The 22,946-nt window shown below is 45.5% G+C and overlaps 2 protein-coding genes and 1 long non-coding RNA gene across 5 annotated transcripts in view; 1 reads left to right on the top strand and 2 right to left on the bottom strand.

The window, feature by feature from the left end:
- The first annotated feature begins 6,498 nt into the window (after window positions 1–6,498).
- The window catches only part of LOC121113382, a 76,625-nt gene continuing 60,177 nt past the window's right edge, over window positions 6,499–22,946 (top strand). The window contains exon 1 of the long non-coding RNA XR_005861289.1: window positions 6,499–10,809. This is a non-coding gene — a long non-coding RNA (uncharacterized LOC121113382). The remainder of the gene's footprint in view (window positions 10,810–22,946) is intronic.
- TTC30B (tetratricopeptide repeat domain 30B) lies at window positions 11,626–14,195 on the bottom strand. Its single transcript, NM_001282395.3, has one exon. It carries the CDS (start codon window positions 14,125–14,127, stop codon window positions 12,133–12,135), a length of 1,995 nt encoding a protein of 664 aa, NP_001269324.2. The 5' UTR covers window positions 14,128–14,195; the 3' UTR covers window positions 11,626–12,132.
- Window positions 16,150–22,946, bottom strand: part of PDE11A (phosphodiesterase 11A) — a 127,380-nt gene continuing 120,583 nt past the window's right edge. For 2 of the 3 annotated variants that reach the window (XM_040703609.2, XM_040703610.1), the window contains one exon: window positions 16,150–21,035. In XM_040703609.2, coding sequence (XP_040559543.1) covers window positions 20,874–21,035 — 162 coding nt within the window. In that variant the 3' untranslated portion in view covers window positions 16,150–20,873. The remainder of the gene's footprint in view (window positions 21,036–22,946) is intronic. The other variant, XM_040703608.2, reaches the window with a different exon arrangement.

The raw sequence follows: 22,946 nt of genomic DNA, 5'->3' as shown, positions 1-22,946 counted from the left end.
GCAGAGTAGGAGATTGCAACATGTAGGTTCCATTAAAAGAAAATCAGAAACTATGTTATATTACATACTTTAGGGGTTCTGTCACTGAGTTGATTAGTATGGCTTAGTTATTAGCTGTTACTAGAAGCTTTCTACTGAGAAATGGAATTAGAAATACCTGTTGCTGTATTTTTATTCACAGTCTTGTTGAATTTGTCTTGGTCTCACAGATGGACCAAGAACCAGTTCAAAAGCTGTTTTATATGTTCAAGTATTTACCTATTCTTTCCTTGTGGGGGGAAAAAAAAATGCAATCTATGGAGACAAAAAACAATGTTTTGTAACAGCTGGGCTTCAGATGCACAGACAGGGCAGAAAGGGCAGAGGGCTGTCAGCCACATTTGTACTCACGCAGCTGTAATTCTGGTGACCAGGATGCTTATTTTCCCAGCATTTCTACTCTTGTGTTTAATTCTCTCCAGCATCCCCTGACCTTCTCATATCCCTCCTGCCTGAGCAATGAGAGCTGCTCTGACCTCTGGAAAAAGGCAAGGGATTCAGTGAAAAGCATTTATAAAGGACTCTGCTTTTGTCTCACATGCACCAGAACCTACAGGTAGACAGAATGTTGTTTATTCCTGAAACATATTTAGTGCACGGCGTTCCTCCATCCAGTCCCAGACAAGAAGCAGAGAAGAGATCTAGCTTCTACTTGAACCAAGTGCTACTATGTAAAGTTCACCGACAATGGTATTTAAAGGCAAGAAATGCTTGTGTTTAAGCACAGGCATGCAAGAGGGCAATTTAAGAACTAAGCCAAGCTTTTGACAGTGCAGCAGACCCCAGTGAGCGTGACTGCTGTGCTGACTGCAGTCAGCAAGTCCTGATGTTCCTCCAGCCTCTCTTACAGCAGGCAGACAAAGCTAATGGGCCAGTTGTGGTGTGTTGTCCCCAGCCATCACAGCGCTGTGCTTGCAAGTCCTTCCTTCTGACCTGATCACCAGATACCTTGATTAGAACATAAAACACTGGTAATATGCATAGCTTTCACGTTTGTAGCTGGGCTCGGTGTCCCCAAGGGAGATATAGGGGTGTTCGGGAATCAGAAGGTAATTTTATTTTACCCATTTTTATTGCTGATTGAAAAGTATAGCATCGAGGATGCTTTTTCCTTTTTTTCCTTTTTTTTTTTTTTTCCTCATCGTGTTTTTTGCAATTGGAGAAATCCAAAGAAAAGAAATTGCTTTTGGCACAAGAAATACACGATGTTGTATTTTATTTCATAAGGAGTACATTTTATTGTGCGCCAAACCGATTTATAAACGTGATCTCTGTAACTCACGGTTTTAATTACAAGGTGAAAAACTGAATTAGTTCATTAATGCTGTGAAAGGGAGCGGTGACCTACCTGCCAAGTGGCAAGGTGGAAATAATTAATCTGGTCAATTAAAAAGAAACTGATAAATTAAAATGCAAAGCCCTCCATGTGGTGAATTAAATTAGGGAGCCATGATTTCCAGAACGTGTGGTTATTGTCAGACGGGATCCCTCTTTCTCCTGCGTGCCTCAGCTCTGAGCTTGGCAAGTTCTGCTAGCGAGTTGTCTGGTGTTCGGGACTGCCATGAGTACTCAAACACCCCAGCGTGATTTGCAAAGGAGAGGACGATCCAGCTCTTCATGAAATGCAGCTGACGAAACGTGCGTGCCTTGCTTCTCTCATCATATTACAAACCCACTCCTTCCCTTGCTTGGCTTTGCTTGCTTTCCCACCGTTAAATGTCACTTGCGTTCCTTGGGCTGTGAACTGCTCATGGACCATGCTGGATTGCTGGGGTCATCTCCATCTATTTATGACCTTAAAAATCTGATCCACGCGGAAACTACCGAGCTGCTGGAGCTGAACCCTAAAGTATACAGCGTATGTGCTCCACAGAACTGGAAATAGTAAAACAGTTTCTTTTCTATAAATACCAGTAACTCCTCTTGACATTTACAAGTGCGTAGTATTTTTTTTTACACACTGCATGATCTCAGAAGTGCTTAACAGATCAGTGAACTGTGCATCTGCTCAGCAAGGCAACGGCAAAGCCATTATGTGCCCTGCACCATCCCTCACAAAAGCTCAGGACATTTACATTAGCTCCTGTCCATCTCAAGGCCATAAATCGAAATAAGAAATACGGGCTACGTGCTGAATGGTTGACCAGTGCTCCAGTGCAGCCTGCACGAGAATATGAATGTTAGTGTTTACGTTAACTAGGGCATATATCATAGCAAGCCAAGGTCTTCTTTGTTAAGGTGAGAAATCTCAGCTGAAATACTTACTGTACGTCCCGTTGCTAGGGGAAAAAATCATTTGGAAATGCAAAAACTAAACAGGGGATGGTCTGAATGTTTTCTGTCTGAGGTGTGAGAATTGGCAAGCACTAAAAATACAGAAAGAGAGAGAGTGAAGTCAGGCGTTCCCATGATGTGCGAAAAATGAGCGGTGTGCGGTGCACCTCAGGAGGCGTGGGCTGCGGTGTGAGGGGGGAAGGACCGAGATGGGAGAAACAGCTGCGGCCAGAAATCATATTCCTGGCAGCTCAGCAGCTCTGCTTCTCCTGCTTCCAAACGACAAATCACCGCTGGGATTCCCCTTGCCCCAGTTCCCGCTGTAAAATCAGCAGGCAGCCCCTGCAACGTGGCTTCATCTCCTGAATATCTGTGTCGATGGATCTCCTCGCTAACTCCTCAGGACAGCATGATGCAGAGGTGAAACGCGCTCTGTGCAGCCGTGTTTCCCACCCCAGGCAGCAAATCCATGCCAGGTTCCAACTGAGTTTTCTCTCTGCGAGGACGTGCAAGCAGCTCCTGTTGGGGGATGCAGTAACGAGTGCAATTTCAAAGGGAATGGCACAGGAAAGAGATGGGTGGGGGAAAACAAATTTATTTACTGTAAACGAGCACAGAATATGTATAACCTGTCCCAGGGTAAGAGACTTGTAAAATGCTGTTAAAACCATCATGTTTCCCAACACCTCTCTGTCAACCTCTGCTGTAACACCCTCATAAAATCTGAGAGTCATTTCTGTGCGATGACAGCTATCCCAATTTAGGAGATAAGCCATCCAAAAGCAGCTAGAATGTTGCTGAGGCCAGATTCATGTGGGAGCCTCTCCTGACATAGCAAGCTACGCAGCATTGCCAGTCAGGGGAAATCCCAGCACTCTGGCAGCTGCCAGGAGCAGCTGCAATCGGTTTCGGATCTTGTCCCTTTGGCAAGCCTTGTTCTCCTCTCATCCCAGATTACCAGGGGATCCTGTTCTCAAAACCCCAGGCAGAAGGTGAGGCCTCGCTGCTGGGAGGTGAGGGGTTCTGCCCTCTGGCCCCAGGAGCAGAGCCTGGCCCACCCTTGCCCCAGCTGGGCTGAGAGCCTTGCAGCAGTGTGCCCCGGCGCAGGTATGCATGTTCAGGTGGTGTCTCAGCACGTCGTGTCCCAAGGCACAGATTTCCAAAGATATTTGGGAACCTCTTGCTGAAATGGAGAGGATGAGGTGCCCGCATGCCATAAAGCCCTCAGCCCGCAGGCTGCCTTGCTTCACCTGCAGTTGCCTCAGCGCTGTCCTTATGCCTGTGAGCAAGCCGATGGGCCACGGTGTGTTTTATGTCCCTATTAGCTCCTCTCCAATGCCGGAGTGAGAATACACGATGTCTGTGTTTCCCTGCAGTCAAACTTAATATCCTGATAAATGGGGAATTGTTCTGAATAGCTGCAGTGTGGGCGGTGGGGATTCAGCAGCAACACTTCCCACACAGCAGTGGGCGTGAGGCAGCATCTGACTCAGAGATGTTCCCTTTGTGTCTGTGTGTTTGGTTGGTTTGGTTTATCAGAGTAAGGTAAATGTACTTCCTGTAATTCTGACATGGCGTGGCTTAAATTAGTGGGAGGTTGTGGTGGGAGCTCAGGATGTGTAAATATGAATGATTCTACAGTTTATTAAAAAAAAAAAAAAAAAAAAAAAAAGAGGATGGTGAAAACTAACCAAATTTTATGAAAAGAGTGCTCAGCTCTCTGAGTGCTGTGTGAAAATACAAGAAATAGATGAAAGAAATAATCTGGAATACATGAAATGCATTCTGGCTCTTAGCTGCTATAAATATTCATTGTTTCAGGGGAGTCAGGCTGTACGACCTCAGCCGGCATGTTGGCTATGTGTCACTGACATATTTCTCTCTGCAGAAGAAAGGAGCTGGCTGCAGCAGCCCTTTGTTTGCAGAGCTGAAGCCAGAGAGGCACCTGGCTCAGAGCGGGGAGGCAGAATGTCCGCAGCAGTACTATGAAGCCATCTCTGAAGGCTGTATAAGCACATAATCAGCAGCAGGTCACTGACACGCAGCCATACATGTGTGTGGTGACCCACCTGTGAGCATGGGCATGCTTTGCAGGAGCAAGGAGTCCTCGGGGGAAGCACTGCCAGGCTCACCACTCTGCTAGGGGTAAAAGTGCAGCTGGCTGAAATCGAGCCCAGGTCCTCACCAAACACAGCTGTGGGTATTGCCAGTGCTACGGCAGCACCCAGGAAGGCTCCTCCAATACTGGCTCAGATTGCAGGGGCTCAAAGGTAGGAGAAGAAGAGAATGACAGTGATGAAAATCTTAGTGAATCTATCTTTGTTCAGCATCAGAAAACCAATGCCAGCTTCTCAAGGCATGGGAAGTGTGATTGGCTGCCAAATGTATAGAGCTCGGGAGTTCATGGAAATAATTGTAAGAGTGAAATATTTTCCTGACATGACCTTGGGCCATGTACTAAATGGAAAGAAGTAAATTTGGCACTAGAAATGCAAACTGAGCCACAGTAACTTATACCTGCAGAGGCTCCGCCCTTACAGAGCCTGCTCCTCAGGGTCAGATTCTGCCATCGCTTCACCGCTGTAAATCAGAGTGCGTTCTGCTGAATTGCATGGAGGGCCTGACGTGGGTAACAGCCAACGTAATTTAGTGGCTGCTGAGGAGCACTACCTGGTGCAAAGGAGAGGTCATCGCTACAGATGTGGTCTGCAGGGGTAATCTGGCACGACACAGACCCGACCTGAGTCTTATCACTGCGAAATAGTGGATTTCCTCTGTCTGGTACTTCTGGATATTTCTAATGTATTTATTACTAATCTGGTCATGCTTCTTTGCTTCCTGCATCTGACCCCTCCTTAAGACCAGATAAAGAAGTGGTTATTTTTACAGGAATTAGGCCAACTTATATTTTTACCAGATAAAGGGATAATATGTCAGATAGGGAAAGGATTTAAGGAAGGGAAATAAAACATTACAGCCCATTTTTTTTTGTTTATTTTTCTTCTGTAGCCACATGGCAGAAATATTAAGCAAATGTTGTCATATCGATTGCCTTCCTCATCATCCTGAGCACAAAGCTGATCTCTTAGGTTAAAACTCAAAATGCAAGCAGCAGTTGTTTAGCGTTTTTGTGCAAATTTATGTCTGTTCGGCAAACAGAAATTAGAGAAATAAATTACACAGGACTTGGAACAGGCTTAAAATATGGGAGGTTAATACAAATCCTTGGTGTCTTCAAATGCAAAAATAGGAGGTGTCTATTTAATGTGTCTCCTTGGGGAGATATTACCTGCTTTCTAACATGAGAACACACCAGAGCCGAGGCAGAGGCCTGCTGTTCCTCCATCATGGAAGAAGATGTTCCTTTGAAATCTCATCAGCTAGCAAATCAATGAGTACGGTTTCAGATTTCATAGAGGAATTTTACTGTGGGTTTTTTTTTAGGTCCAAATGATAAAAATGCTATAAATTCTATCTTAGACTCTGCAAGTGAAAGGTTTAAGAGATTACGTGAGTAAATCATTCATCCCTTCTGAATATCCTGCTGATAAAAGGGATCCCCTGTTGTGATATGTACTGTCAGGTCTGAATTTGAAGCAGAGAATTTCTCTCAAGTTCCCTTTAGGGAATCTGCACGTTTTACACGGAATATTAGGATCACCTCTCCAGGCACGGGGAGGGAGCCAGAATGAGACCCTAAAGCCATAGAGAAATTATCAGAAGGAGATAAACTGGTTTCCTTTTTTATTAAATTCTTCTATAACCAGCTTTATAACCTAGCGAGTCACAAAGATTTCACAGCACATTACACACGCTCACTCGCGGGCATGTCACTACATCAGGGAGGCATCGCGGAGTTTCTGCTCTGCAGCGAGCACAAAGGCTGAGGGCAGGGCTCTGCACCTCTGTTCCCAGGGACTCCAACCCCTCTCTAACAGCTTTGTATTTTCTCTCTTTGCTGTTAACTCTTACTGGCATTTCAAGTTATGATTTGATTCTGGGGCAGGAGCAGGCTAAGTGCAGCATAAAAGAAGCTGCCATGCGATGTGCCAGGAAAGGCTGCTGCTGTTCCCCGTCTCTCTGCACTCTCACGTGGGTGTGCATGCTCATTAGAGCTGCTGGGGAGGTGCTCTCATGCCTGCAAACAAATGCTCCCTGTGGTACGAGCAGCACGAGCCCCCTGAATACAGGGAGAGCAGCATAGAGGACGCCTGTGCTCTGAGAACCTGTCCTTCAGACCTGATAGGAAAGCAGCCTTCTGGCCACACGTGGGAGCTGCGGTGATAAATACCATTGACACCGCAAGAAAATCAGATACGCCATGTCGGGGATCCTGCGTTTTTGTTTGTGTGCTGGTAGGGCAGCCATGAATCAGCGAGTGTGGGCACAAAGAGCCCTGCGAGGCACCCGATAAATGTGCTTCAGAAAAAACTGAGCTGCGTTGCTTTTAATTTGGAAGACGACTGTTGGAGGACAGTCCAACCCAACAGGATCGGAGTGTTAGCCAACTCCTTCGCCCTCTCCCACGGGAAAGAGGGCTATAAAATAAAACCGGCTCATAAAATGTTGTTAGTCAACCTGTTCCTCGCTTGTGACACAGGATGGCAAAGGTCCTAGAGGCAGAGCTGGAGGTGGAGAGGGAAGGTGAGCAGTAAAAAAATAAGGATGAAATTCAGAGAAGGGGATGATTGTGTGCAATAGAGGATGAAAACACCCTGGAGAAGCTCAGCCCACTCCAAGCCAGTGCATAAATTCACTCCTGAAAGTTTAAACATTCGCAATGCCAGGCAACAATTCCCATGTGTTGAAGGAAAAATCTGCAGTGCGTGCTCTGACGGCAGCTGGGGAGATCCCACACCATAGCAGTCCCACACCGGACCTCTGCAGGCCTGCACCCCTCATTTTGCAACAGCCATGTTTTCCCAACGTGGAGCAGACGCACCATGAGAAATGTGGGGTGTGTGGTTTTCTAAGCCATGCTTTAAGTGGGTGGAAATGAGGTTTCTTTCCACTGAGGTTGCCCGGGGTTCTGACATTTCAGCACCAGGCACACGCTGCTCTGGGATGGCCTGGAATAGCGGTCTGTGAGAATGGGCATTTTCTCAGGTGTCAATTTAAAGCTCACTGAAGTCAAAGGGAACTTGTCATTGGTATCACTGGGCTTTGATTTGGGCAATGAGCTCAAATGAATTTAAAGAGCCCCAAAATAGTTTTGGACTGAAGCTGTTGGATTTGGCAAGGTCTGCTTGAAGATGGGGCAGTGTTGCTTAAATTCAGGCATGGTGTAGGAAAGTTCTTTGTGAAATGAGTCCAAGCGTCTCAATTTGTATGCTTAATGGAAAAGTGTCAGCCAAAAAAAAAAGAGTTCTTTCAGCAAGAGTAAATCCCCAAAGTCTGTCAGGACCCAGTACCTCTTTGATTTTATTTAGATCTGTTTCTCTGGGAGCTTCAGCTATGTCACGCTGCCCAAACAAAGGGCAGAGGACTGAAACCAGCTGTTTGTTGAACCATCTCAGTCTCGATATTTTTCTGCAGTAGAATGCATGCACACTTGGCACTCCTTCCATTACCGATTAGCAACAGCTTGCCCAAAGCAGGGAGAATTTCAGCCCTTTCTGCAAACCCCACAGCAGCCAGGCGTACCCTCTGAGACTGACCAGGCTATGGCACCTTCACTGCATTGCGAAGGTACGCATTGTCCCAAGGGTACCTGCTTCTTACTGTACTGAGACAGAAGGATTTAGCAGAGGCCTTTAGAGTTGGTTTTATCTGCTGAAAGGCCAAAGGGAGATGAAGGAAGTGAAACATGGAGGGAGAGGTGACGATAGATCATTCAGTGCTTATCTTTCAGCCCACACAGCCACATTGTCACACTGTGCCTGGATCTGCAAACCATCAGTTAGGGCTGAACTCTTCTGCCTTTGCTGGAGGACACAGCTTTGAACTCAGGCACAGGCATAGGATGCTGTAGGATACTGTGGAACAGGATACCCAGATCAGCTTTTATTCTTGCGTGTAATATGTAAGATGTAATAGCATTCCTCTCCCCATCCGCCTACTAATAGGGCTTGCTGACCCTGCAGAAATACCTGTATCTCCCCTGAAGAAGTTTCTAGTCATGCTCCTTCACAACTATACCTTAAGAAGAATCTTTTGTTTCATCTTCCACGTCTTACCATAAAGTTAGCCATCCCTTCATTCCCAGTGTTTTTTCTCTGACTGCAGAGCTGACCACAAGCGGCCCCAGTACCCACTGGCTCTGCTCTGCTCAGCTCCAGGTGCTCCTTCTGGGTGGTGGTTTTTCCTGGCAGTCTTATAAATGGAATTAATGATTTTTGGTTAGGGACAAAAGAAGAACTGTGCTAGCATAGGGTGTTAATTTAGGCAGGCATTACTATATTTCTAAGGAGTGCAAATCATTATATGATGTCCTCCCTTTCTTCCAAATAAAACTGTATGTGCCTTCCTTTATAAATGTATTTTGTGTGTAAATCATATAGAGAAACATTAAATGCGGCATAAAGATAGTAATAAAACTGGTTGTAATGTTTATATGTTTTTCATGACCAAGTGCTTCGTAGCTAGAGGTGCCATAACCACACACTTTGCACAGCAAGCAGCGAGGTGCTGTGGAAGCAGCACACCAGCAGAACCCAGCACTCTGGCACAGGGGTGGGAAGCTGCCAGGGACAGCGTGAGGCTGGGCATCTCTCCTGGGCGTGGAGGGGCTGGGTGCCTGCTGTTGAGGAGCTGGCTTTGTGCTCCGGGTGGAAATGCTGCGAGGTAGAGGAGGAGATGCAGTACATGCATTACATGAAGTCCCAACGTAGCAGCAGAGGAGGAATTGTGTCCCAGATCTCCTCTTGGCATGTCTCAGTTCTGCCTCTTCCCTCTCATTTTGGCACCGGAGGCCTCCTGGCGTTTGGGCTCATCACATTCAGCATCGCTGAACTTGCTGCGAAGTCATGGGTTAGGTCCAGGCCAGTCCTGGCAGCACACCACACCTTGATAGGAAAAGCAGATAAAAGCATGACGTAAGGGAAGAACGGCGGAAATATTGCTACTGACACTTTTTCTCAGGGTTTTCCGGTGTTTGTGTTGGTCTGCCTGATCTGTTGCAACGGGACAGAGCATATTGCAGAGATGCGGAGTGCCCTCTAGCCACGCTTTCTGAAACTGCCGCATCCTGCACAACAGAGGAGCTCCATTTCCTTGCCTGTGTGCGTGCTTTGTTTTGCTTTGTTTTGTTTTTCCCCAAGTAGGGGAAACAGCTCATTCAGTAAAATCCCAAGCTGATTTTGGCTCTAGAGAGCTTCTTATAGGCAGAGCTTTCCACCTGCTGCATCTGTTTGTTTCTGTGCTGTAGCTGAGCATATTGCTTTTGTGGTCCCCTGACAATGTGTTTCAAAAGCACTGCCATCACTAGGTGTGTGTTAGAGCCACTTGCCTGAGCTGCATCCCCTTCCAGGAGAGGATGTTGCTTTGTAGATTGCATTGCTGCAGCTGTTGGGGTGTTGGTCCCCTACAATTGGGTGGAACGGGAAAGGCAGACACAGTGCAGGGAATGCAGCTCCCTGTTGTCCCTGTGGCTGAGGATCCTGTGCCTGTAGCTGATGGGAGTAGGAGAGGTGTGCCAGAGCTGGCCATGGATATGTCTCTAACTCGCTTTCCGTTCTGTCTGAACGTCCAGTGTTTGTGCTGATACCAATCTGCAGTTTGATTTTTTTTTTCCCCAAATTTCCAATGACTTCTAAGGAATACACGGAACGAATATTAGACAAAGCTCTGGTGTTCTCTCAGCCATGGCCCGCAGCTTGCACTTCATACTCTGTTATGTGGTGTGACTCTTGAAGACTTCTTTATAAAGGTCATGCTGTTTGTGCTGCATAATATAAAATACAGTTCCACTGTAAATTAAAAACATACTTTATGGCTTGCTGCTGCGCTTCGTGAAGGTGAACAAGATTTGAAATCACAGGTCTCCTCGGTTGTGGAAAATATTTAATATCACCCTAATAGGGCCTGGATGGCTTTATGGACTGGTAATGAGCTACAGAGGCCATTCTAGGGCACCTTGCTACATACTACTGCATACTTTCTCATCTGCCCCCAGCAGAACATTTTCTCATTGCTGACACTGAAAACAACTGTGCTAGATTTGATTTTATTTTGTTATGGGAATTTTGGAGTGAACTGTAACACTGACTAACCCACAGCCATCTCCATTAGCTACAGAGGATATGCTCAGCCATGTTGAGTTTCTCTCTCAGGATGAAGGAGAGTTGATTTGCTGTGTTGAAATGGTTCACAGGTGTGCTCAATCTCCATTTACACCCTGGAAGAATTAAGCATTCAATTACTTGCCAGGAGGGCAACTTTCAAGAATGCTGTCCTTTCTTTCCAGGTAAAGCATGGCATGGAAAATGGATTCCGAGAGTCCTGCAGTCTGATTCTGAAATTCACCCATGACAACTCTTCAGGGAGCCAGGATCAAAGGTCAGTAAATGTGTTAAAGCCACCAATATTTGATGTTATTTAAAAAACAAAAGTGAAAGGTGTTTTGATTAGAAGGTGTTTGCTCAGTTTGTGTAGAACATGTAATGTGTCTGAAATAGGTATTGGAAGACTGGGTAAAATAAAATGTCTGATAATAGGATGTGATGGAGATGATAAGGAATAAATAGGATTTCAGAGAGGTGTTAGAGAAGCAGGAATAGTAAGTAATACAAAGAAAACTGAAGAGTGGATTTCTTTCATGTAAGGTTAGAAGAGATACGTTTCACATGAAATTGAAATTACATGCTTTTTGAGAAATACGGAAAATAGCATAATTGCACGTTTGTAGGGGCTTCTGTCAGATGCTGGTGTCCTTTAAGAGTGGTGTTTGGATCAAAGGGGCAGTCTGGGCTTCAAATGAAGGACTGCTAATTGAGTAAGCATGTGCTGCCAAATAGATCTGCAGGGCAACAGCTGCTGCTTGGGAGGCCCTGGCATAGGGGTGTGAGGCGTTGCAGTAGAGAAAGGGGAGACAAGGGAGTCTGTCTTAAGGCTTGAGACTTACCCTCTGGTTTACTTTTGGAAATGGAGGTATGTAGTTAACCTGCTAACATAACATGCTAGTAGAGTGCTCTCCAGCAGTAGTCTTTTGCAGCTTTTGTGGAAGAAAGAGAAGGCTACGTTTTCTGTAAAACTCAGCTCCATCTTCCTACTCCTACCATATCCTCCTCCAAATATATTCTTAGTCCCTGCATTACATCTTCAACTTGCATGAATACTCACGTATGATTACTGAGTTAGGAAAAGATGATTTTTGCGGGATTTGATTTTTATTTTTTAATTACAAAGCTATTTTTTTTAATGTTTGAATATACTGTCAACATAATGTGCAACGTATTAAAAATACCTCAGAAAAAGCAAAAGAGGAACTTTTCACACGTAGGCACAAACTAGAGAACTTAATTCTGTTTCCTCAGTATCTCTGCTAGAAAGGATGGATTGCAAATTATTTTCATCTGCCATCTAATATAAAGAAACTTGGTCAAACAGAATTTTCACCTATAAAATATTCTGTGATATTTCTGTAGTGAAGTTCTTGATCACCACATCTCAAGGTGTATTTGACATGACTGAGAACACCTCCAATTATTTTGTGTGTTCAATTTGAGCATGTATTTAATGTTACACTGAATATTGTTAAAATACAGGATACAAATCTTTAAATGTAAGCAATCTAGAAAAATATACCAGGATGAGCATCATCTCACAAGCCTAAGGAAAGAACAGACACAAGGTTCTTTTCTTATTGTACAGGAACATTGTTCATGCAGTCCATCCCACAATTTTATACATCAGTGCCCTCAAATGCCTGGCTTCGTACGTAACCGTATTTTTCCCACTGTGCATCCTGTTCTCCTCGAGGGGTTGCTCAATGACAGCTGGGATGTTTCTTCCATGCAGTTCACACTGCTTCAGAAATTGGACACACTCTTGAATGACGCTGTCACGTAGCATGATCATGTGCTTGGACATGTTCTCTAGCAAGGACAGGAAACATCTTTTGGCATAATACCATGTATCAGTGCTTAGTTTTTTGTTATATGGCTCGAGGCTTTTAATGACCCTTGAAATACCAAAGTCGTAGTTTCCTTTCACACAGTAAAGGGTACCGATGACTAGATTGACAATACAGAGATGGTAGATATTTTTATCAGGATCATCATAGGACAGTTGCTCTTCCCCCTTCTCAATCTTCCTCATCAGTTCCTCTGCGTCTTCGTTCTGGCTTGTCAGGATGTAGGAAACACAGAGGTTAGCTAACACAATGGCACTAACATCAAGAATGTTATCATAGTGCTTTTTGACTATTGGCTCATAGAAGCTGATAGCCTCTTTGTACTTGTTTTCTTGCATGAAAAGCACGTGAGCCACGTTGAGCTTCCATACCTCGTGTTCATTGCAGAACTCCACTGATTTGCGGAAGATCTTTTCTACCATTGTGTAGTTCTTCATGTCCCAATAAATCTTAGCCTGGACCATCAAGACGGGTATATATTTATCCAGAGTCTCATCATACTCATTAACAGCCTTTTTTACAGCTTCATCATCCCAGTTTTGCCTAGCTTCCTGTATTTGCTTTGTGAGCTTCCTCAGCTGCTCGGTCAGCATCCCTGCTGCGTCATCCAGCTTGTGGAAAGCCTCCTCAGGGGCAGTCTGACAAGTAATAACGGCATCCAAGAAGTTGTACAAGTAAGGTGTGAGCAGTTTGTAGGTTAGATGGGCGTTCTCTGCCAGCACATCGGCTGCCAAGTCGTAGTACTGATGCTTGCAGTAGAGGAGCAGCAAGTTTCCGAAGGTTTCTGGTGGGCAGGGGTTCTGCAGCAAAAGAAACTGCAGTTTCTCAAACCCCTCGGTGGGCTGAGTGTCCATGTTTATTAGTGCTTGGTTGTGTAGCGTGACCGGGTCCAGCTCCTCCTCCGCCCTCGGCGGCATATCGGTGAGCGCCTCCTGAGCCGCCTTCAGGTTGTGCAGCTGGTACTCGATGGCAGCCTTCAGGTTGAAGGCCTCCACCAGGACCGTGCGGTGCAGGAGCAGGGTGTTGCCCACGCTGCGCACGTCAATGCCCTCGGTGGTCAAACCCACACTGAGCTCGGGGTGCTGGTGGATGCCGCGTTCGATTATATCGGAGATGTGCTTGAGGGCAGGAGCGTACTGCTTGGTGGCGTAGCAGCAGAGCGCTATGTTGTAGGACAGCTCTGGGCAGTAGCCCAGCACCTGCATGGCGCCCGCAAACTTCCCGCTGGCCTCCTCGTGCCGCCCCTGCCGGTACAGCAGGCAGCCCAGGTTGATCTCGGCGTCGGCCCGCTCTGAGGGGTCCTCGGCCGCCCCGGAGCCGCCGTCCGCGGCCAGCGCCTCCTCCACCAGGCTCTTGGCCGCCGCCAGGTCGCCCTGCGCGTAGTGAACGGCGGCCTGGAGGCGCAGGGCCCGGCCCTGGTAGGCGGGCTGGTCCAGCAGCGGGCTGGCGGCCCGCAGCGCCTCGGCGTACAGCCCGGCCTTGTAGAGGGCCTGCGCCAGGTACAGGCGGTACGCGTCGAGCTCGGGGTGCATGGCCACCAGCTGCTCGTAGCACTCGGCCGCCGCAGCGAAGTCCTGCAGCTGGTAGTAGCAGTAGCCCAGCAGCGACAGGCCTCCCCGCGATCGGCTGCTCCTCTGCAGCTCGCGGCTCAGCAGCGCCGCCGCCTCCCCGCAGCGCCCGGCACGGATCAGCCCGTACACCGCGGCCGTGTACTGCCCGTCGGGCAACGGCGCGGCCTCCATGGCCGCCGCCGCGGTAACGGCCGCACCACGCCGGAAGCGGGCGTTGGGCGAAGCCGCGCGGCGACCCTCGCTGCCGTGGCAACGGCTCACAGCGCCGGAAGTATTCCCGATGCGGGCGGCTCACCGCGCCGGAAGTGGGGTGTCGGCTCGGCGTGGGGCGCCCTGGGAGTTGTAGTGCGGTGCGCCGAGGCGGGAGCGGGCCCGGGCCATTTCTCGAGGGCCGTGGGGCTCCCCGCGTGGCTCCTGGGCCGGTACCTCCTGCTGGTACAGCCCGTAGGGCGGGCTACCCTTCCGCCCAGTACCCGCAGTCCGTGAATTGCCGCACAACTCTAATCGAGACAGAGCTATAGCCTCCCTTGCAGGGAAGGGCTTTCTGTACCTCCGAGCACAGCTCATACTTCCGTGCAAACCGTCGTGGGGGCTGAATTCAGCTGCTAAACAAACGTATGCCATCTCTGGCCTCTGTACTTAGCGGCACAGATCTGATTGCTGATGTCTGGGCCGGACCAGCCCTTAAACCGTTGACAGCTGACTTGCAGCAGCTGCCTCCAGTCCCCAACAATCACCATCGTCTGTCACTCTGGGGAAAACAATTTCCTCTGTTTACCCCGCCCAGCTCTCTGGGAAGGCCAAAGCACCAGGGCAGCAATGGGTGGCAGCAATGTGCTATCCGCCTGATGCTCTCAGTGGCCTCGGCTGTGCTCTGGCTGCATGGAATGGAAGAGATGTGCAGCTAGGGTTAGGACAGGGCTGCACCAAGTGCCATGTGGGCACTGCAAAATTCAGCTGTGTCCACCCCTCAGGCACACCAGGTAGCATGGGATGGGGAGAAGTAGATCTGAGCAGGACTTGCTGCTGTGGGAGTGCTGTGCTTGAATACTGCTGTTTGACCGTGCCGGTGAGGGGGCTGTGGGCTGCAGCTGTGCTCTGTGCAGCACCTGGTGCATATGAGTGCTGGATGTCTGTGGCCGCATGCTCTTGTGTCCCCTCTGCATTCCCAGCATTTCTTCTTCCTTGTCCCTCATTGTTTATCACAGTGCTTTCAAGCCTCTGCTGTGTGCTAATTACTAGTCACACTGCTAAGTGCTCAGTGCCAGAACAAGATGGGTTTGCCATGGCTGCGTCCTTGTTTTTCTAGCAGCCGTGACGCAAATGAGACCTGATGCCAGATAAAGAAATCGCATTATCTATATTTGCCTACTGTTTTCTGTTTTCCCCTTTGTGCTTTTATCTTCCAAGCAGTAAACTGAAATGTTTAATAATAATTCCACATCAGCTAGGATAGATCTCTTGTCCTTAAAATACTGCCTAGACCTGAATATTTTCCTCAGTTCAGTATTTCCTGAAGCTGAAAAGAACAAAGAGTAAAATTAAATAAATTTTCTGATATATATCTTTCCCAAATCTCTTTTTTATAAATCTTGAGTAATAGCCTTAAGTATTTCTAAGCAGTTATACTGTAAGAGAAGGCCCTAAATTAAACGTGTAACCTTGGGACACAGGATGGGAAGTACCTTACTGATGCATTGCGCTGTGTGAATGTGAAAATTCCCTTTTAAAATACATGAAGAACCCAAGTTTGTGAAAGCTGATGGAAGAAGGGATGTTTGTATCTTAATAGAATATGACAACTCTCCTACTGCTTTAAAAGAGTAGATCAAAGATTTTCTTACTTTTCTGAAATTGCTTATTTCAACAGTAATTTTTCCTTGGAGGGAAGTATATATGATGTTTCTACAGAATAACGCTACATCTACTGTCACTATACTAATGTAAATAATTTCTATACAAGTAAATAGTTCTGTTGAGGTCTTTGGCGAGACGTGGTTTCTGGTCATTGCCTTATAACGCCAAGTACAGTGGGTGAAGTTAGGTTTCTTCCCAGGAAAGTTATATTTGAGCTGCTCAGTTCCGTGTGTTTTCATTGCTCTTCTATTTGCGTGCTTCAGGAATCAATACGTACAGCTCTGATTCATCCCGACTAGTCAGTTTCAATGAAACAAACAAACAAAAAAGTCAAAATCACAGGAGACAATTACGTGACTTATTTTTATTTTTTTAGAGAGACCAATAAAACCAAATTGTTAATTTCAAAAACATGCTTTTAAAAAGCTGACTCAGCATTGTTTGACCTACTAAAGCAAAACAATGAGGGTAATGATCTTAAAATGCAAAAAGGACAAGGAGGCAAGGATATTTATTGTGTATTTTTGAAGGCAAGTAGGATGCTCTTGCATTTGAAAATATACATGCTGTTTCTGTGCATGTGTCTGTTGTTGCCCATACATGAAGGTTCAAAGCTTACAGTGGTACTCTCCACACAACTGTAAGAGGCAGTGTCCAACATGCTTATAAATTGGTAACTAAATACAAGAAAGAAAAGGTAACAACCAATACACAGTATAGATTCCAATACTGTCACATTCAGGTAATGAAAATCTCTCATTTCACCTGCTATTTACCTCACAATTCTGTTTTCTTAGAAACCGTTCACACGATTTTAGTATTGTAATTGTATGGAGGGAAAATAAATCTTTGACCTGTAGACTGAAACACTCCCATTTTTCTACTGGGAACAATTAGTCTAAATATTAAAAACTATCTTAGGCACTGCTGGTTGCAGTTTTCCAAAACAGTTTGTGAATACTAGTATTGGCTTTGCTGATAACTACAGGCACGTTATGAAATAGCAGTGCACTATAAGGAGGAGCAATTAGCAAGGACACCAGTCCTGAAAATGCAGCCGCTGTACCAAGGACACCATCTGAATGAATACCTGAGCTAAAAAGAAACACACTCATCTACGCTCTAGTTATTTCCAGCAGGGTACTAAACATACTAATGACCTTCTCAGCAAGATCCCTGGTCTGGCAAAGGAGAGCAAGCTGGCTAAGACAGAGCTGCATGGGGAGTTATGTGTCTGATTGCCACGTTAGGCATCCAGATTAAACTTTCATGAGCTACTGTTTCCTAACCTTGTGTGTGACACCAAACTGTGTCCTGCCAGAAGCAGCTGTCTAGGTCTTGATCGAATTAGGAAGTTTTATTTTGCTTGTAGGTCCCAGGCTGGGAGAAAGGCCTGAACAGTGATTCAGTTTTAGGGCGAATTGTCTGATTTTACTGCTAGTACCTCTTGGTTGTCTCATTCTCAGGAGGTGGGAAATCCTTCTTCTGTCTGATCCATAGGAGAGTGTCCAGTTCAAGTTCTCTGAGCCTTGAGCAGCACTGGTTTCCTGGTGGGGTCACAGAGTTGTAATGCAGGGCTCTGCTTTAACCCAGGAGGATGCACACTGGAGCCCCTTCTGAGCTCTTCCACCAATGCCTTTCTGCCTTGTGCAGCTCCCCAGGCATGAAGCAGGAACCACACACCTGGATGTCACATCTTGATCAGCATGTGTAAAGGGCTTCAGCAGGAGGGAAGAGACAGGCTGCCCTTGTGCCTCCCTGTAGGGAGCAAGGTGCACCTGTAGTTTGAAGCCTGCTCTGAACCAAACAGGATCTGAATGCCAGGCGCCTTCCTGGTTGCACTAGGTGATGCTACAGCGTTTAGATCTTTTTCTCTTTGGTGAGGAAGGGTTGATTTTTGGTAAGCTGTCTGACAGGTGGGAATCCTGAGTGGAAATTCTGCCTAGCCTGAACTATTTCTGAGGACAGCATTACAACTAAACTGGCTCAGAGCACCTTTGAGGAGAATGCAGCTCCTATGGATGCACCTTGTGCTAACTCCATTTTAGCACTGTAGTTGTAAATTCTTGAGTCCCCATTCCAGGCAAAATTTCCACTGACAGTAGGGGCAGAGAAGTGAGGGCTCCTCTGACGCTGAGCCACTGAGTGTGGTGGGCATCTGCAGGGGAAGGCCAAGCAGCAATCTACCAGCTCTGGCCTGGGTAACAGTGGGATCTCCATCCTCCTTGCCTTTGTCCTCGCCCTGCTGGCCCTGTGCTTTATATGCAACCATGAAATCAGATAGGCTCCATGCGTTTTGATCTTGTGCATTGGGCAGGGAAGGGAGTAAAAGAAAGAGAATTCAGACTTCATAACCCGCAGTCATCTCACCTGTGCTGCGTGTGTCTCAGGGTAGCGTCAAAACCAACCAAATTACTGGAAAAATGTCTTGGTGTCAGAGATAATGAGAAGCAGACACAGTGCCTGCCTATAAAGCTTGTAAGCACTCATTAAGAACTGCTTTCCATCCTTTTCAATATGAGAAACTTGGAATAAGATTCTTTTTGCTTCCATGAAGAATTTTCTTTTTCTGTCAAAGATGTGAATCTTTTGCTGATTCCTAAGCTGTGTCAAAAAAAAAAAAAGCTTTTATAAAATAATAATATTGAACTGTATAGCTTTCAGACACCAAATTCTGCTCTGTGATACGCTGCTGTGACCCCCTGATTTCAGCAGTGCTGCCTCATTTTGCCTGAGAACAATTTGATAAAGATCTAACTGTGCTCTCTCATTTTCTTCCTTGTGATGGAGGAACAGAACCATAACATTAGTCAGCACTTTCTGGATTTTGACCCACAATAGCCAAGCTACCGAAAGACAGGAGAAATGGATGGAGGCAATTACAAACAGTCACTTGATTGATGGTTGACATTGTTAGAGCTTCAGCTGGATGTCAGGTGGTGCGGTGCTGAATTCCCATCACTGCCGTGGGAGTTGCCATGGGCAACAGCGCACTGAAGCCAATAAAAAGGAGAGGAAACGAGGGGAAACTCAACCTTGGGGGAAGCTTCAGGGTGTGCGCTGTAAATTATGTTACACGTAGCAATATGCAATATCAAAATTCAGGAGAGCTCTGCGTACGAGCCAGCAGTACTGTGTCAGTTTCTGGTATCTGTTTCCCATATAAAGTATGCATTACAAGTTGTATGTGTCTTGCTGTTTACTATCCGGCATCTATCTTTATTCGGGGAAGAAAAAAGTGGTAAAATAGTAGCAGGAACATTTCCATTTGATGTGTGTGTTCACTGCTGTGCACTCTGTGTTTCTGCTCCTACACTGCTTCATTCGGTAGATAAAGTGATGTGGTTCAGTTGTGTGGTGACAGGTTGGTTTGTAATGGTACTGAAATTTCCACCTATTCCCCTGTACACGTGATTGGTAGCACAGAGGACTTTGTTTTGTTTTTGGTCTGTGTTTTTACTTAAGGAAGCGGTCAGCGGATCTGTTGTTTCTGTTTGATTGTCGGACAGATGTCAGCTTTTCAACTAAGGACTTCTTTGCACTGGGAAGCAGGGAAGCTCTTTTTGGCATTTGGTTGGTTGGGCCAGGTTCTGGTTTCTGTGAAGCTGCTGCCAGTTCAAAGTAATTCCATGAAGCAAACGGACATCATCACAGGTGTAAAATGTAGCCAAATTCAGCTTTAATTTCGGTTGCCAGACGAGCCTATATTTACTATGGCATTTTCAATGAGTACAAAGGCTTTTCTTCGCCCATGAATGGGAACTCTTAAGCACTGCAACATCACTCCTCTTGGGTCCCATCACGCAGCAGAGAAAGCACCCTCAATTCAGACACCGTAGCTTTCCAATACTAGAGATCTGTACACTGATGGAAGGAGACCAACTTTCGCATAATACCAGTGTCATCACGCAGAGCTGAACACATTTGGTTCTGTGACCTATTGATTTTGATTAAACTTTAAAGAACCCCTCTACCACAGATGTTTATGTGTGAGCCTAGCGCTGTGCTAGCTGTAATAACGTCCTCTTAAAGTGTACTGAGAGTACTGCAAGAGAAGTAAGAGGTAGTCAGTTCAGTATGATAATACTCTTTCTCTTTACCATTTTAAAATATTCATTTCTACTGCAAATTATACTAGAGAGGTTCATCCACGGTCCAGTTTTCAATTTAATATAAACCTGAAGCATAAGGCAGCAGATTTCCTTTTTATTTTTATTCTATATTCATTGAAGCCCATTACTTTTTCCCATAGGGTACACTGTAATTTAAAAAAAAAAAAAAAAAAAAACGTGCTAAAGGAGTATTTAAAAAAAAAAACCCTCTAAAATTAGCGTGCAGTATTTTGCTTTAATGCAAGCTTCCCCTTGCAGAGAAATTTACTGCATTGTTAATATGAATTTCTCAGGGAAGCAGGGACAGATTGGTATTTTTAAAGATAATAAAGTTTGTTTTTAAATGTAGCAAAGGTAGGCAATTCTAAAGGCCCTGATCAATCACTAAGAAGCGTTGTTGTAAAAAAATACTTCTTTAGAATACAAAGCAGGCTTCTCAGAACATCCAGGCATAAAAGAGGAGGGAAGAGAGGAACATCACAAAAGCAGGCATAATTGATTCATAACATGTACTGACGAGATGCAAAACAACAATGTAATTACACACTATTCTGTTTTCCTGCAGCTCCTTGCATATGAATTGACCAGCTTGCATCCCAGTTCTGCTCTGTATTATTAATTTTATTAAGTTGTAAGTTCTTATATTTCAGTCTGTTGTCAGTTCTACAGATTTTTATGGCAGCAGTTGAAATGTAGCAGAGCTGAATAAATGCTTCTTGTGCTAAGTCCTCCTTGTCGCTTTGGAAACCAGCGCAATCTCACTGCAGGCCTTCCCTTCAGATCCACTATGCCTGCCCGTAATAGCAGGCCAGGCTGCTGTCAAGATACTATCCAATCAATTAAGCATATCTGTGAAAGTGTTTCTTTAAAAAATAAAAATGGTGTGCCAAAGCTTTTGAAATCCTTTCAGACAGCTCTTATCATAAATAAACACTGACGTTTGCAGGCTTAATTTATGTCTTTGAGAGACATGGTAAAAGTAGAGGGAAAGGAGGACGAGGATGCTGCCTGAGAAGGAAGTCTTTGGTGGTGCAACTCCTCCCATTTACCTCTATTTTTTGCCACAGAGTCCAGCATAGGCTTCAGTTTCACGTTCAGCTTCACAAGACACTGGAGAAAAATAGAAAACAATAGAGGAGAGGAAAAAATATTGTTAGTATTTCTAGTCTGCAGTCTAAGGAGTAACATGATAAAAGGAACCCGATCTGCACTGTGCCCCCACCCTCCTCACCTCCCGCTGTAAATTCTTTGTAGGTAAAGTTTTTCATTTCATTTGGGATTTCCTTATCTCGTACTCTCTGACCCGGGGCTTTAAGTAATCCACCAAAAATGTCAAAAAAAAAAAAAAAAAAAAAAGGCACCTAAGGTAGCAACGTTGCCGTTCAATTTTGGCTTTCTTGTAGGCCTTAAAGATAGTCCTTCTGAAGCATTCCCAGTGTCTGGGGCTTCCTGCTTGCTGCCTATGAGCTAGTCCGAAGGCAAGGGTGTTTTTTGGTTGTTGTTAGGTTTTTTTTTTTTCTGCTTTAAATAGCAGGCTTAGCAACAACTAGTTTAAATGGCCCCCAGAGCCCAGACACCACTAAGATCCGAATGTTTTATAGCTAGCTTGCAAACCATGTAGTTTGGCTAGCTACTGAAGGAAGTCTTGCTAAATTTTTAATTGAGCTATTATATGATAATTAAGGGTTAATGGTCTGATTTTAAGATGTGCTGAAAAAGTGCAATTTCAGTTGACTTCAGTAGGAAATATGAATGCTCAGCACTTCTGAAAAATCATGCCATGAGTAAGTAGCTGATTTGTGTGGAAGTTGAAGCAAATTTAATTGAAATTATTTTCTGAGAATGTGGCACAGACCACACAACCTTGGGCCCACAGTACGAGGGAGAGCTTACTGCGGTCTCGGCCACGGACAGTATTGCTCTCTGGCGGCATTCATGCTATTTTTGGAATGGCTGTGGATAAGTAACACTCCTATCACCAGACCTCACACTTCCCTCTTTTGAGCACCATAGTTCAGACTGTTATGTATTCCCCAGACCTGATTTGATTGAATCCAAAACGGAGGGGAGTAATGCATGCTAAATGCCTCTCTGACGATCTCACTGCTGTTGTCCTTGATGCCTGCACCGCCTCTGCCAACACTGTAGGCATTCTCATTTTGACAGCAACTTAGCAGATCCTTTCTGTGCACGTGTAAAGCTAGCATCCCTCTCCTAAGCTTGCTGGTAGGAGACAACAAGCTTCTGATGTGCATGTCTGCATCTCACCCCACAACCAAGGGTGCCAGGAGAACTGTGGGTGTCTGAGATGCTGAGGCCAACTGGCGATGCACTGCCTCCAGCCATAGACGCCCAAAGCCCCAGTAGACCAGGAGCAGCATAGCTCTCTACAGCTACCTGAAAGAAGATTGTGGTGAGGTGTGAGTTGATCTCTCCTAGTGATAAGATGAAAGGGAACAGCCTCAAGTTGTGCCAGTGGAGGTTGAGCTTGCATATTAGAAAAAATTTCTTCTCTGAAACAGTGGTGAGGTATTGGAACGGGCTGCCCAGGCAGGTGATTGAGTCACCATCCCTGGAGGTGTTCAAGAAATATTTAGATGTTGTACTAAAGAACATGGTTTGGCAGTGGAAATACTGGTGGTAGGTAGGTGGTTGGACTAGGTGATCTTGGGGGTGTTTTCCAATCTTGATGATTCTCTGATTCTAAGCGCCCGCACCCCATAATCACTGAATCTTATGAGCTGTAAAGTCCAAAAGTAAATTATTTCTCAGAAATGTATGCATAACCAGATAAATAACAAGAATGGTTAACTAATAACATTAACTGATGAAAATAAGTTAAGAAGAATATTTAAGAAGTAATAAACCATGTCTTTGATATTCACTTTTACCATAGCACAAGCAATTAATTCTATGAAATACTGACAAAATATATAGTGTAATTTTAAAAAACTTTATTTTGTTCTACACTAATTTAGATTAGGGCTACTCAACAGTGCAGATTTTGCACTTAATCCATGA

Source organism: Gallus gallus, chromosome 7 (assembly GCF_016699485.2).
Source record: "Gallus gallus isolate bGalGal1 chromosome 7, bGalGal1.mat.broiler.GRCg7b, whole genome shotgun sequence".
Classification (NCBI taxonomy): Eukaryota; Metazoa; Chordata; class Aves; order Galliformes; family Phasianidae; genus Gallus; species Gallus gallus.
This window is presented reverse-complemented; position numbering and strand designations above follow the sequence as displayed.